At 50.9% G+C, this 15,527-nt stretch overlaps 1 protein-coding gene across 1 annotated transcript; it reads left to right on the top strand.

Annotated features, from left to right (window-relative positions):
- Positions 1 to 7,267: 7,267 nt before the first annotated feature.
- Positions 7,268 to 15,355, top strand: LOC119090650 (DBH-like monooxygenase protein 1; the record flags this gene model as incomplete). Its single annotated transcript, XM_037213526.1, has 7 exons — positions 7,268 to 7,273; positions 9,404 to 9,564; positions 10,750 to 10,840; positions 12,392 to 12,541; positions 12,943 to 13,131; positions 13,717 to 13,850; positions 15,183 to 15,355. Coding segments are annotated over exons 1-7 (904 nt in total), but the record flags the coding sequence as incomplete, so codon positions are not given.
- Between the last annotated feature and the right edge of the window lie 172 nt (positions 15,356 to 15,527).

Below are 15,527 nucleotides of genomic sequence, written 5' to 3'. Positions count from 1 at the left end.
ATAGCGGGCGATTTTTTTGGCCCTTTTTGTTATCGCGGAGCCCTTTGCCATCCCTGTGCCCCCCCCCCCCCTTGGCAGGCGCCCTGGCTGTGCCCCTGAATCCGCCTGAAGAGCCGGTGTGTTTAAATCCGGTCCGGACAAGACTCAAGAACAAGATCATTCCACGAGAAGACGCCGACGCGTCGACGACCGCACTGCTGCGACAGTATTGTCGCTTTTGAAGGCAGTGCTGGCGATATCACTGCGACAGTGATCGCGCAAATTAACAGTGGCAGAGAAATACGCCCATCGTTCCAGCATTCATCACACAGGAGACGGTAAGGTGCCCTTTGTTTCCGCGATGTGTTTGGAGCACGGGGGAGCTCCATGGCCGGTGTCGCTGAAATGCGGTTGTGGTGCATCCAGTCCGACATCGAATTTTGATGCCCAGATCAGGAGCTTACCTGGATAAAAAATGTGTGATTTTCGTTCTCGGAAAACAATGGCAATTCAGCAATTTACATTGTTTTGCGTGACTTGTTCCCTAATAAGGATGCGACGCAATTCCGTCCATGAAGGAAATATCTAAGCTTCTTGGCCAGACAAACCACTGTGGTCCGCGCAAAGCTAGCTTCTTTTTTATTGAATTCAAAGAAAATCCAGCATGCGTAGGTTCGAAAATGTGCACCGCGACCGCTCAAAGCTGGCCGTTTCTCAAGTAATATTCGCACTGCGATAGAGCATGATGCACAAGTCTAATAAGTGCCACACAATAGCCGAGGGATAACCATGATATGTGTGGCGTCGGCGGTACGTAAAATCTCGTTCAACAATTGCGCGTAAAAGTTCATTGGTGCATATTCGAATGGTGCTCTAAGGCTAAGCCACCAAGGCCAATAGGACGGAAGCTGAGCGATCATGGTTGCCGCGTTAGGCCAACAAAGGGCTCCCATCAACAAGTATAGGGTTTTCGGAACAAGCGAAAAGAACGCAAGATCAACGTGGCGGACAGACCGTAAGAAATACACTGATTTATTGCCGACCTGTCACGAAGTGAGCAATCGACCAAAAATGATGGGGACATCTTTGTCGCCGGGTTGGGTGGAGCCTAAGAAAGATACTATGAGGCCGTGGAGTACAGTAAATGGTACTTATGGGAAAGCTTGCTGGTGTTGTGGAATGAAATGCATCATCACTGACGCCCATATATGGTTGTGGAATGCGTACTGTAATGCTTTTTTCCTGCCCGTCACTAGTACCGTCTGTCAAATGCATTTGGGGCACCAAGCGTCGCGTGAAAATAGACATTTTTGTCTCCGACCTTATCCCCCGAATCGGCATGTTTTATCACCCCTGGTGGTGGGCCCTAAATGATCGGTAGCGCCCCGGCAGGCCGACATATAAAGCCCCGGCCAGAGTACAGGACACTATGAGCAAAGGGAAATCCCCCAAGACCACGAATAAAAACCACTGTGTGATCAAGAGTGCCCGTACAAGTTAGCAGAAAGAGCCCAGATAAGAGTGAAGAGTGCTCCGCAAACCAGAAACGGGGGAAGAGTTCCCGATCAAAGTGGGGGGGGGGGGGCCTGCGCAACTGAGTGTACCCGTGATACTACACACACACACACACACACACACACACACACACCACACACACACACACACACACACACACACACCACACACACACACACACAACACAACCACACCACACACACACACACACGCACACGCACGCGCACGCGCACGCGCACGCGCACGCGCACGCGCACGCGCACGCGCACGCGCACGCGCACGCGCACGCACACGCACACGCACACGCACACGCACACGCACACGCACACGCACACGCACACGCACACGCACACGCGCGCACACGCGCGCACACGCGCGCACACGCGCGCACACGCGCGCACACGCACACACGCACACACACACACACACACACACACACACACACACACACACACACACACACACACACACACACACACGCCACGCGCACACACGCGCACACACGCACACACGCACACGCACACGCACACGCGTATATATACGCATATTTATATGATATGACATAAATACATAAACATAAATGTGTATGCATATATACATATTGCGCCGGTCATAATAATGGCAGCGTAACGAGCCCAAGATTTCCTCTTAACTTTGCTTATGAATGATTTACGTTCGCTTGCGACCGTTCTTGGTCGTCTTCGGTTTCAAAAAGACGTCCAATTTTGTTGTTTTTGTTTGTTAGAAAGTTGCGTCCGCTCGGCCGGTTATGGGCCCCTTAGGAGCCTATGGATCCCCTCGGCATGGTTCATAGGGGCATGGTCTCCTGCGCTCCCCCTCCCCCTTTGTATCCGCCACCGTCCCGAGCAGCTTAATAGATGGGGCTCGCCAAGAGCATAGCACCATCCATTTGAACAAGAAGTACCCAAGGCACAGCAAGGGGGTGGCCCAGTGGCCCAACCGATTTTAGAAAGTGACCTCCCAGGTCTGTGTAGCAGTTTTGGCCCTCACGTAGATTTTCTGTTGCCTTCACATTTCCCCAGTCAACTGTAAGACCTCAGCTGCTACACTCCAGGACAGGCGGTGAGATGGTAGGATGTACTGCAGTTTATTACGGTAGTGCGGACATCAAACAGCGAGGCCCGGGTTTTCTCCAGACAATATCAAGCAAAAATTGCCAGCCCTGCTGATCGCCACGATTTCCTAACTGCGCAGTTGACCACAGCTATGCTGAGAAGCTTGTATCGGCTAATCTCTTTTCTTGACCGCACCTAATCGCTTGTAACTTGTCCCCATTGTTCTCTTGATCCTCTACATGATCCTGATCTGGCTCCCGCAAGGTTTTATTTCATCATATGCATGCTGCGACGATAAGCCCTGCCTCAGCGTTAGCAGGATGGCCATGGTACTAGCTTGTCGCTTATCTATCACCTTGATCTAAATGCTAGCTAAGAGGCTTCTGGAGATCCAAAATATGTAGCGCGGCAATCACAGCTGGTGGCTCGCTGGTAAGACCACGCAGCGGCCCTCTCTTTGCAGCGAATTGCTGGCTTTGTCGTCGTGCACATTATGTCCGTATTCTGTATTCTCCGTACTGTTGCATTGTGCATGATAGAAGAGAGAAAGATACACGGAGCTTTGACATACAATATATTCCAGCGGTATATTATACATACTTTGACATACAATATATTCCAGCGACATATACGTAGCAGAATCGCACAATAATTGCCTGCTTGTGCGACGCTATAAACAACATGCACGTCCCGGATTGTATTCTCCGTGCTGTTGCATTTTTCCGCCGAACGCCCTCCGCGCGGCCGATATATTAGCATTTGACTGGATTGTCAGCCGTCATCGTCACGATTGTCGATTGTCAGGACTGGATAGCCGGGGTTGCAGCGATAAAAAAATCGATTGAGACAAGTGCGTATAATCGTACCGGCACATAGATACGCTACCGTTTGCAGGTTATCTCGGGACATCGAGCGGAATTGTCCAAGGGCCTCGCGCATCGTGTGATACGTCTGTGACAGTTTGAGTCAGGAAAGCGAGATTTAGAACTCGGTAGCTGGTACGGACCCCTTCCAGTGACGCCTCGGCAAATGTCGGCTATGGATGTCTGGGAAAGCAAGCATCAAGCGTCTCCATGCTCTTGAACTCGAGCTTAATCCTAACGACTCTTAAACTGCCACGTTTCGACATCAATGCCAAGGTGACGACATCAATGCCAAGGTGACGACATCAATGCCAAGGTAATTATGAAGTCGTCTCCCAATAAGCCTTTTCCACTTTTGCGGGCGTGTAGCTCAGGAACTCAGGTTCTGTAGCTCAGGTTTTGGGTTTTAAAAATGGCATGGCAGTGAACTGCAGTAACAGGTCCTCAAGGTGGCTATTTCAGTTCAAAACCCTATCTAAAGGTAGAACACTCCCTTTAAAGACGCCGTCCCGGATATTGAGGCTGATGTTTTGGAAGGACTTTTGCGACCGCAAATATCAAGTACGCTTCCCATGCTGACATTTTGCATAATTTGTATTGGCCTTTCTCTTGGATGAGAACCACTACACGGCAGGTTTCCCAAACTCCCTACGTCCAAATTCACTTAATGTCCAAGTGCCAGCGATATATTGTCACTATTGATCGATGAAAGCATATGTATGGTACGTGGTTCGAGAGCTCCCGTTAGGCCAAAAGCAAGATTTGGCCTTTTGGTTTCCTTTCAGTCGAGAGAGAGAGAGAGAGAGAGAGAGAGAGAGAGAGAGAGAGAGAGAGAGAGAGAGAGAGAGAGAGAGAGAGAGAGAGAGAGAGAGAGAGAGAGAGAGAGAGAGAGAGAGAGAGAGAGAGTCAGAGAGTATGGGAAAGCACTGCAACCGTTATCTTTCTTGGCGATAGGGTTCAGCTGCAGCACGGGCGCATTGCACCCATGCATCCAACCCACATTAGCCGATATCCATACTGCGTCGCGCTGCAAAATAAAGCTCTGGTTGTTCAGCGCTCGGCCGCCCGCTGCAGGAAACTCCCGAGCCGGTAGGCGGACCGTGGTGCTGTTCCTCTTGGAGGGGGAGGGGTAAGTAAGCCCCTGACTGGTCAGCTGGTGACATAGCGTTCGGTAGAACAGGGTGAGTTGTTCGTTCAGAAAGCCCAAATTGGGTAATCGCGAACCAGCACACAAATTCTGCTGAGGGTATTCTGTCAGACCCCATGAAATCTTTAATGAGACGTCTAGTGAATGAGAAGTGTTGGAATCGTACGACCTGCATTGCTCCAGCAAAGGAAAAGTTCCAAAGATATCCAAAGGCTCATCAATGCTCTGCTTCCTCAGCATGCGGCCAACATTAAGGACTAATGTTGGTGCCTTACTAACCTTAAACTTACTGCAAACTGATGTTATTTTACATCTGTCAGTTGATTTCTCCGATCATTGGTCCAGTATGTAATATGAGTACTTTGAAATCTTCACATTCAGTACTTTTCCTCTTTCATTGTGGATAGTTCATCCGAAGCTCCATTTTTACATGGCTAAGTGAGGTGCTGTCCGATTACAATTCCCTCCGCTACGATTTCGTCACGATATGCCAACATTAAAAGACGTGCATTGGTTTTGTCAAAATGTTCATCATGCGGATGCACACATCACGCTGATCATCACCAGTTTGAAAAATATTCAATAAACACAAGTTACAGCATTTTTTTAGTGGTGCAAACAACTGCATTGGAAAACAAGAACAAGGGCATTTCTTAGCCAACTGGTCATTTCTGCCCAGTAGAACGAGATGACGTGCACTGACCATCGAGAAACAGGCATTGTTACAAAATCCTTGAAGTTGCAAGGTTCGAAATCCTTGAAGTTGCATTGCTCATATCACCATTCAATGAAACTCTAAAAATGCAAAAAATGTAAAAATGCTCGTACAAAAAAATGTTTCTTACAATTGACGCATGCATCTCTACTTCTGGGGCCACAATGATGGTGTGAAAGACACGAGTTTAAATGTCCGGCAATTTTCAACAATGCTCGGCCAACAGCAGTGTTTTCTTCAGTATCCTTACTTGCACTGCAAATCTGGTCTTTCAAATGAAACATCGTGTAGTAATACAAACGAACACAGGTGAAAAAACAGCACGTAGCGCCCGCACTGACCTGTATCTGAAGTGTGTTGACATGCCTAGGCTCTTGATCTGGTCACCGAAGCGCAGGATCGAGTAGTCATCGGTCAGTGTCGGTGTGTCAGTCGAGCACCGAGTCGACGTCCCAGACGTCGACCGTGACGGAGGTCTCCAGCAGCGTCCAGTCACCGCCCAGGGTCAGGGTCATGTCGCAGAACAGCGGCGCCTTCAAACCGATCGCCCAATACACGTCATCGGCCGTGTAGCTAAGCGCTTGCTGCTGGCAACAGCTGACGGCAGCGGCGGCAAGAAGTCGCCGTCGGGCCGGCCCGTCGGGACGTCGAGTCGGGCCGGCTCGTTATTTGCTCCTGACCGGGATCGCCTGCGACCGGTGGCAGCGGCCTCTCAAATGACGTCACCGGCCGGAGCGGGCTTCACCGGGAATCGCGGCACGTTAAACGTTCTTCGCAAAATTATGCCTTTGAACTTGAATTTTACGAGCGTATTTGAGGAATTAGGGCTTAAACGACACATGCTGCTTAGCATGCACGCCTACCCCATTAATGAATAGGTTCATATTCAATCCGCCCTCGCCTCCCCTCAAGGCAAATGAGAAGACATGCAATAATAGCTTTCATAACCCTAGTACCACGGTGAAGAATAATTCCGGTGCCTGAAAAGGCTAGCTAAGGCTAGCTTCCATAAGCCTAGCACTACGGTGAAAAACAATCCCGGTGCCTGAAAAGGCTGGCGCCGATCAAGGCCTTTAACTTACCAGACATAATCATCCGCTGGAGTTGTTTCGACGCATGTGCCACGTGGCGACGTCATTGGTGTTGCAAGCTGGACCCAGTGGCCGCGGTTTAAAACGGGAACTACCTGGGGAGCCGGTCGATGCCGATTGGAAACAGAGCGACACTTGACGTCAAATGTAACGTGGTTTTCAATTTCGTTGAAGTACAAAAACAACTGTGCGAAAGTACTGAGGATCACAAATATGATCAAACGAAGAGCGTTACAGCCAGTGATAACAAGGCGCCAAACTGCTAGCGCTGAGCTGGAGCAGTGTTAGTGACCTCGCCATCCATCCTCACAGCCTGGCCGCATTCAGAGCCGTTAATGACTCACGGGTTCCGTTGCGGTCCGGTCCCTGTTCATGCCACGTGCCGCTGCATGCCAGCGTGCCACCCGGGTGCGAGCGACGGGTGCCCTAGATCTGCCGGCTCTTCACCTGTTGGTGGCACGCAGGGCATACTGGGGCATACAGGGACATACAGGAGCACACAGGGCACGCTGGAGCGTCGAGCAGCTCCGCATTCACCTCTGGGCTTAATGGCTGCATTTGGCTCGGCGGGGGCGGCGGGGAATTCCAGACCGCGGCCGGCTGGCTCGCTGTCCTACGCTCCGCCGGTAATCCCACCGACTCTGAACGGGTGGTGCGCAAAATGAACAGCATGAAACGTATGGCTGCAGTGTCTGCACGAGGCCGCGTCCCGGGAGCCGCGACCCACCCCGGCTCGGCGGCGAACACCAACAGGACCGCGTGGGCCACGACCCGCAGAGTCTCCGAACCAGCCGTCGGAGGGGCGACGTTCCAAGCTCATTACGAGCCACAACGTCTCCTGACCAGCTACCGGGGGACGACTCTCCGAGCCCATTGACAGCATGCAGGTCAGTGCTTGCGCTCTGAGTCTTCGGGGCTGGAACTCAGGGGCGGGAGCGTGACTTGGCTGTAGGCGAGGGGTGAGATACGAACTGTGGGTTATGTTGAACTCACGAAAGGGCTCAGCGCTGGTGGTTGGCGGTGGGTCGGAGATACGAACTGTGTGTTGTGTTGAACTCACGAAAGGGTTTAACGCTGGTGGTTGGCGGTGGGTCGAGTCATGTCTGGCGGATCACTCGTGTGATGTGGACGTAACCTCCAGGAGCACCTTTAGGCTCGTTTTGAAGAAAACTGTCACCCACTCCAGGCCGTGTGCGATTCTTAGCCGCATTCTCACCATGTGATGTTGTGCGTTCTCACAGCCGAGTACGGCTCAAAACACAGCCAGGGTTATTAGGCTAAGAGAAGAAGTGAGCCATGTGCACATTGTTTCGTGTCGCAGGTATGCGCTGACTCAGAACCAGATTGCACTGACCTGGATTCACGCATGGGGTATCCAAATCCGTTGACAAATGACGGCGTACGGTGGATGAGGTTTCAAGCTGTTTGACATGCATTTGCTTTCCTGCCACATCTTGTACTGATGGGTGACTTCGGCGACTCTTATGCCATATCTTTGGAAATCACGTCACACTAGTACCAAAGGTCATTTCACCTCCACCTCTTTAGATCGTAACCCTACCACTGCTACTCATACAATCTCGCAAAGCGATACGAGTAGAGCAGGCTGTTTTTTAGTCAGCTGACCAACAAGATCGTGCTAGGTTTTTAGTTCCCATCTTCGAGAGACTGCATTAAAGTTGTTATGTGCTGCGTAAGTAATGGTTTGGCTCAAGCTATATGCTGTGTAAGTTTCAACGCAATCGAAAACAAACACTGCGTGCTCAGTAATGCCATTTTGCAATGCAAATTACCATCTCATATGGTACAATGCTGTTGAAATGACATAATTTGACTGACCGCACCTTCAAATAGCTTTTATATATTTTTACATACCGTACTTGTGTGACAACGAATCATTGTGCGCCAATCATGCAATCGTTTTCAAACTATTACAGCGAACAGTTGAGAAATCAAGACTGCCCTGAAAGTGTTGCGAACAAAAGGGGGGGGGGGGCAGTAATTATTATTCTGTCAGGTACGACAGCTCAGAGAACTTATTAATGTCATAGGTGATTACAGATAGCGAATAGTTGTCTCATTATCCCCGCGTGCAGCATTTTCCTTCGACCGTTGTCGTCCCATCAATGCCACTCCCCACCAATGCGTTTTTGATAAATTTATTCCTAATGGTTTGCATGGGTGACTTCGGATTCAGAGTACCTGCTAAGCATGGCTTGTTGCGTGTACCCCGAGCTCATCACCCAAGCGTGCCGTCCAGTTCAACAGCTAATTTTACCCCCGCCCTTTCACCAGACAGGAATGCGGAGGGTCTTACGTGCCGCACAATGCTGCGACACGGCCGCCTCGGATCTGGGTTGAACCTCGTTGGCCAGTTGCCAGCTGGCCTTTCCATGTCATTCGGGTCAAATAATGCGCCCACTCTGGGACTCGTGCCCAGTGCCGCTGGATTACGAGTCCAGCATCTTCTCCTAGACCACGGAGGCGGCTAATGTGGACGAGCTTTAAACAGCTTTCAACGACCAGGCTGCGTTCAGATCTATGCGTCTCATCTGGGCTTCCTCTCCCTACGACACGGCTGAGCCACAGCTGAAAACGACACAACTGAGTTCCACAAGTCCAAGATGCGACTGAGTTTCAGCCCCTGACAGCTGAATTCATCTTAGCATCACAAGGCGTTCAGCACTGCACGACACGGCTAGGTCTCGGCTTTGGACGACACGGTTGAGACTTGTCTCGTACCGCGCGTCTGAGTTTCGGCTTTCTACGGCACGGCCCAGCCGAACTACGAGATACGTTGTCGTGAGACACAACTTCTCTGGTCTGTACACCACCGGGTTTCGGATGTCTTCAACCCCCACTGCCGCCCTTCAGCTCTGTACAACACTATCAATTCGGTTTAGTCACGGCACGGTCGAGCTTCCTCGATAAGGCTGCTGGGTTTCAACTGCGTTCTACGCGCCTGGGTTCACGCTCGCACGACGCGGCTGATCTCAGTCGCCACGGGCGGGCTTCAGATTGATACGACGCGGCGCTGCCTGGCGCCGGCGCTGCTGTTGGCTCTCGCCAGCGGCCTTCAGCACTCGGCTGTGCTGGACCCGGACGGCGACGTCGTCATCCACTGGACGCCCGACGACGACAGCAACGCGATCGTCATGCACGTGGAAGCCAAGACTAGGTGAGACTCGCACCTGAACCCGGCGTCTGGTGGAGGCGGTGATCTATTGTTTGGCGACGGCGATGGCCAGCGGCCCCGATCTAACCCAACGTAAGCTGTAGTGTTCTTGGTTTTCATGCAAGGTTCAGAACGATGCCTAATGTGTTTTGTTGAAAATGTATATAATCTGCTCATTTGCAGAATGCGATTTATGTGTAGCAGTCGTTATCTTTCTATATATAGCAAGCTGGCAATGCACGCTTTCATATACCAAGGAAATAATTCGGAATTGTTTGCTGGCATGACGTTTTCATCACAATTTACGGGATAACCACTACCTCTCTGCGTTCCAATGGAAAGTGGACCTGACTATTACCAAAGACGTGTGATTATTAATTCATTTTAATACATTTTTCGGCATGAAAAAGCTGATGAAAACTCTATACAACACTTCTCCGCCCCAAGCACAGCTGTAACACGTAAAGTCATCGCATGAAAATGGGTGTCGGCTATATCAGCTCAACAACTTAATATGTTGCGAGCTGTACGTTATTTCCGACCAAGACAATCGCAAAGCCTAGTGAAATAATCCTTTAGCAGCCGGTGCAGAAACCGAAAGCAAACTCTGTGCAAGGCGATATTTCTTTTAATGGTGGTGAGCATGGTGCTCGATGGAAAAACTCCTTTGACTTGCTGGTTAAAGTTGAAAATCCGAGCAGAGGAAAAAATAAAAACTTTGTGTCTGCATTCCTAATCGGACGCGACTAGCGTAGATACTACTCTGTGCAGTTGCCCATCGATTTGAAAGGGGTCGCTATTCCTTAACTTGTTATGCACTTGCGAGGAGCATTATTCGCATGGACAAAACAGTAGCAACTAGTCTTATTGCGCGGAGAAAGACCAGGAGAATGGAGATCTAGATGCGTTAATATTTCAGCACCATGCCCTGATCGAACAATTCTGCTATTGTCTCGATAAAGGCATGTTGCCGAAATGTCAACGGATCTATACCTCCGTTCTGCGGGTTTGTCTCCGAGGAATAAGGCTGTTGCCACTGCCTTTTCTGTGAGTCACTGTTCCTGTGAACGATACCCGTGTTCACGTCCCCAATTACCCGAAGTCCATTTCCCGAAGCATCCAAAGTTGAGTCCCTAAGCTCATGTTCGTTGGCTGTCCAAAAGCACGCAAATTATTTTGTGTCGGCAGAGGCTGGGCCGCTGTTGGGTTCTCACCGAATGGCGCCATGACAGGGGCCGACATCGTCATGGGATGGGTCGACGGAATAGCGCACGTGCAGGTGGGTGAAAGCAGCCGCTACCGCGTCCCTGTGTTGAGCCGGAGAAACTCCTGCCGAATGATGGGGAGATTGCTGGCCGGCTGGTCGACGGTGGGGCCGCGCTTGATTACTTTAACGGTGCATAAATGGCTGATAATATATATATATATATATATATATATATATATAATATAATATATTTATTTATATATATATATATATATCTCTCTCTCTCTCTCTCTCTCTCTCTCTCTATCTCTCTCTCTCTGCTCTCTCTCTCCTCTCTCTCTCTCTCTCTCCTCTCTCTCTCTCTTTCTCTCTCTCTGTCTCTCTCTCTCTCTCGCACCCAAAGAATGTATCTAATACCTCCTGTGGTGACACATATGGCAACATTTTTAGCGGTCGCAAAACTCCTTCCAGGAGACGGCCAGCTGATATCGAAATGAATATCAGTAAACTTGTATGCAATAACTATACTTTTGATACTCGTTTCGATAAAAGTATGCCGCTGAAGTATCAACATATCTCTCTATCTACTCTACTGCTTATTCTATGATGAATACGGTTACATACGCTGTCTTCTCTATATGGGATAAAACGATGGAAACGCACCAGCTTGCAGTACAGAATGTCGAAGCTTACGCGTTAGAAGCTGCAAGATAAGTTTTGGAACATTAAAAAGCAACAAGAAAGGCGTTTTAATGACCCGATAATCAGCTTTTGGTTCGCTCACTCCATGTTCGTTGTGCATTTCGGTTGCCAACGAACCCTGAGCAGCCCTCTCTAGCTTAACTATGAGCCGATAATACAAGGCTGTGTAGCCGTTCTCACTTGTGGCTGGTGCAGAGTTGTCAGCATTGGGGATTAATCACCAAACTGGCAGCTTTCTCAGAGCAGTTGGCGGTGAGATATTCCAATTGTTAATGGGTAATAGCATTGAACAAGAAGAACAACTGCTGAAGCTCTCCGGAACGTAATTGGTCCTGCTGCATACGCCTTAAAAAAAATATTTCGAAAGCGGAGAAAAGCTGACCTGAGAACTGACAATATAAAATCTTTAGTTGCTGTTAATTTGAGTTTTGGAGCGCGCCGACAACTGTGGTTATTTTTAGTTTAGCGCTTTTTGCTCTTCTTGTAAACTTGCTGGAATGTCCTGCGCTGTTGCCTTTCGCCTCAGATCACGTACCGAGCAGTATGGTCACGCGGGCACGTGTGCGCGGAGCCTATGCAAAGCATGACTGCGCTCCCCGCCTTTGCGCCATACAAGAGCGCGGAGGGATCTTTTGCGTTTCGTACGGTGCTACAACATAGCCGCCCAGTGCCAGCATAACCTTCCTCGGTCAGGCATGTGCCAGCTGGCCACTAAATAATGATAGGGCCCAACAATTCGCTTTCTCAGGGATTCGAACCGTGTGCTGCGAGACAGCTTTCAGCGACGCTCAACCTCATCTGACAGTTTTACCTTTCGGTCTGGGAGCCAACCGGTGCCACCCAGCTTAGCAGATTTCCTCACTGCTGAGCGCGGGAGCCTTCCTCTTCCTGGTCAACCTGACGCTGTGGCTGCGCCGACAGGACATGCACGCAGTGGGAAACAGCGCACCACTGCTGGACAGCAGCAACGATGTCGAGCTGCTGGAAGGGAGCGAAAACAGCACGCACACCATCTTCACCTTCCGTCGCCCCCTACGGTCCTGCGATACCGAACATGACCTCAGTTTGGGGGTGAGTACTCGCCTTTTGACGCTCACCGGGTGTCGTCTAACCGAACATAAGCTGAAGTTTTGGATGAACGTGCTGAGTGTCCGTCTTCTGATTTCTTCATGGAGATTTGAGAAACTTTCCTGGAGGTCGCTCAAACCAATCCGGATCTCACTCATGAGATCCGAAGATCTGTGATCTGTGATCTGACCTGTGATCTGAGGTCCGTGGTCGTGTTTGAAGGCCTCCGCCACACACCCGCTAGCTGTACAATTAGCGGTGTCTCCAAGCATAGCCCTCCTTGCCCATCCTCCAGCCATGGCCTCGTCACCTTCGAGCTCCCTGGGCTACCTTTCGCCCCGTCCGCCCGACTTGACACTTCCCCTGCCCGTCATCGGCTGACAGTCGGTCGACGCCACCCCCAGATGGACACGACTCGTCTGATCTGGGCGCTGCACGAGTCTGACCCGACGCCGGGTGGCGGCCCCTCCTACCACGGCACGCGGCGCGGGGTCCGCAGCCTCAGCCTGGACGGCTCGGGCGTCTTCCGCTTCCCGGCGCCCGGCGAGAGCGAGTCGTTTGTGTTCGGCAACAGCGAGGTGGCGCTGCCCGAGGCCCGCACCTACTACCACTGTTCGATAAGAGCTGCCTGACTTCGGTGAAAAGGTCCACCTCATTGGGGTAAGAGCCGTGGAGTGTAGTTGTGGGGTGTGCAGAGGTGAGCTTAGATTAAAATGTAGTTTGATTTGTTAGATGTTTAAAGCTTGGGTCAGCACTTTGGTCGCCCTTGGTCCGAACGAAAAAGTAGGGCTCCTTATATTTTCGACTGACGTTTGGTTGCAGTGTGTGCCGCGTATATGAAACAAATTCACATGAATGGGTGCCATACCTACATCAAGCTGCCGTCAATGAAATCAATGATGCCAATACTATCACGGTTTATAAACCTGTCACTCCAGAGGACGTGCCGTCCGTCAAACCACGCCGGTTTGGAACTGAGTAAAACACGAACGATCCCCGCCTCATATATCCAAACAAGATACACCACATGCTGCATGCTTCCTCTGACATTTATTCTGTGTTATCTAGAAAGGGAGGGTCCGCCGGCCGGCGTCGGGTCAGACACGTGCAGCGTCCAGCGCAGCACTTGGTCTAGAAAACAGCACCCGTTCGCCTGATGTCAGCGTCTGTCCGTGCAGTCTCGGGTGAAGCTGGATCCAGTCACCGCGCCGTACGTGCACCACATCCTGATGTTCGCGTGTACAGTTCCGGCGCACATGCACAACCAGTTCGACGAGTACGCCAGGAGCCATCCGGGCTCAGAGTGCTACAGGTAGGGACGGTGATAGTGCGTAGTGCGTAGTGCGTAGTGCGTAGTGCGTAGGTACGCACCCAGAAAGGCACCCGAATTCTGAACATCATACTTTGGCCTCCATTGCATCCTTCCGGTAAAATGCCAGTTTGGCCGTGGAACGTATCAACGTCTTCATCAGCGCCCTCAGCTGGGCTCTTGCCCTGCGATTTCTTTGATAGCATTTTTCAGTTGGCCGCTTGAAGTTGAGCTCAGTTCAGTGCTCCTATGCTGACAGTTATCGATCTTGAAATTATCAGTATTTACTTGTCAAACGGTGTTAACGGGGCAAACATTCGTTATATTGTTCATGCTCGGCGTTTTATCTGTGCTCACGCTCACGAGTGATCCACAGCTGAAGGTCTATGCTGAAGGTCGGTAACCGTCAGCACAAAAATTCTGAAATTATAATGTCCAAAATCGAGAGCTCAATGTTTTTTGCTTATGCTTAAATGTTAAGGCACCCTTTAAAAGTGATCGCTGTCAGATTTTAGATCCTCAAAACCACTGGAGAAGGATTGAGAGAATCTGTTATTTTGAAAAGTTCCAAGGCAAGGGCAAGGGCATTCCAGAGATAACGAATGCAAAACTTGTGACTGAAATGCGGGGAATCTTGTAAAATCCGGCATCCAGCTTTGTGTCGGTTAGAGGTCTGCAGTCGCGATATTTCTGTACACATGTATGTGCGCTCATAGTTACACGACTGATATTCTCGCCGATCTTGTCTCCATGGCATTGCCTCGCTGGAATCTCTGGTCTGGACGGAACGGCAGTGTGTACATTTCGCCGGCGTACCTCATTGCCGGCAGCCAACTGCGTTGCTACTCCACAGCCGTCCCTGAACCCACTCGGGGATATCAACGTCTACAGCTGCTCGAATGATCTCACTACTGTCACACTTGTGGGTGGCTACTCCACAGCCGTCCCTGAACCCGCTCGGGGATATCAAAGTCTGCAGTTGCTCGAACGATCTCACCATTGTCACGCTTCGGGGCAGTTTACCCCGCTCGCCAAGGTGTGAATGACACGTTGTTACATCCGCCGCACACTGCCACAGGGGGAGTGTAGAAAAGTCTACATGTACCTTGGACTCACTTCAATCGGCCCTGCTCTGTAGGCATCGGTATGTGGAGCAGAGAGAGAAGCCGCGGGCCACCACACCACCTAACGTGACTTTAGCGCATCTTCTGTGCCTTCCGTCATCAACTCCCATATTGCGCACGGCTGCGCTCGTTTGTCTGGATGCCACCAAGACGGGCACGTCACCCCGGCGGCCATTTATCCGTCGCTCATGCCGCCTTTTGCCGTCAACAGCAAGAACATGCCTCCGCACTGGTTTTTCTGCGGGAGCATCACCTCCGGCTGGGCGGTCGGAGGGGAGGGTGACATGCTGCCGGACCACGTCGGCGCGCCGCTCGGCCACGAGCACGGCGGCTTCACCTTCTTCATGCTGGAGTTTCATTACGACAACCCTCGCAAGCACGCCGGTGAGTCGGCTTTCAGGCGTCAGGGAGGCATCGATCGGCTGGCACTAGCTGACTTGCATGGCGGCACAACATGGACTGTGCGCGCCTTACAACTGTGTTTTGGGTGCAGGCCTCACACCGGTCGAGACTTGACGTCGGTTTACGGGATACCTGATATGTTCAGTGGCTCGAC

The sequence above is a fragment of the Pollicipes pollicipes genome, unplaced genomic scaffold, assembly GCF_011947565.3.
Source record: "Pollicipes pollicipes isolate AB1234 unplaced genomic scaffold, Ppol_2.1 Scaffold_1156;HRSCAF=1346_pilon_pilon_pilon, whole genome shotgun sequence".
In the NCBI taxonomy this organism is placed as follows: Eukaryota; Metazoa; Arthropoda; class Thecostraca; order Pollicipedomorpha; family Pollicipedidae; genus Pollicipes; species Pollicipes pollicipes.
This window is presented reverse-complemented; position numbering and strand designations above follow the sequence as displayed.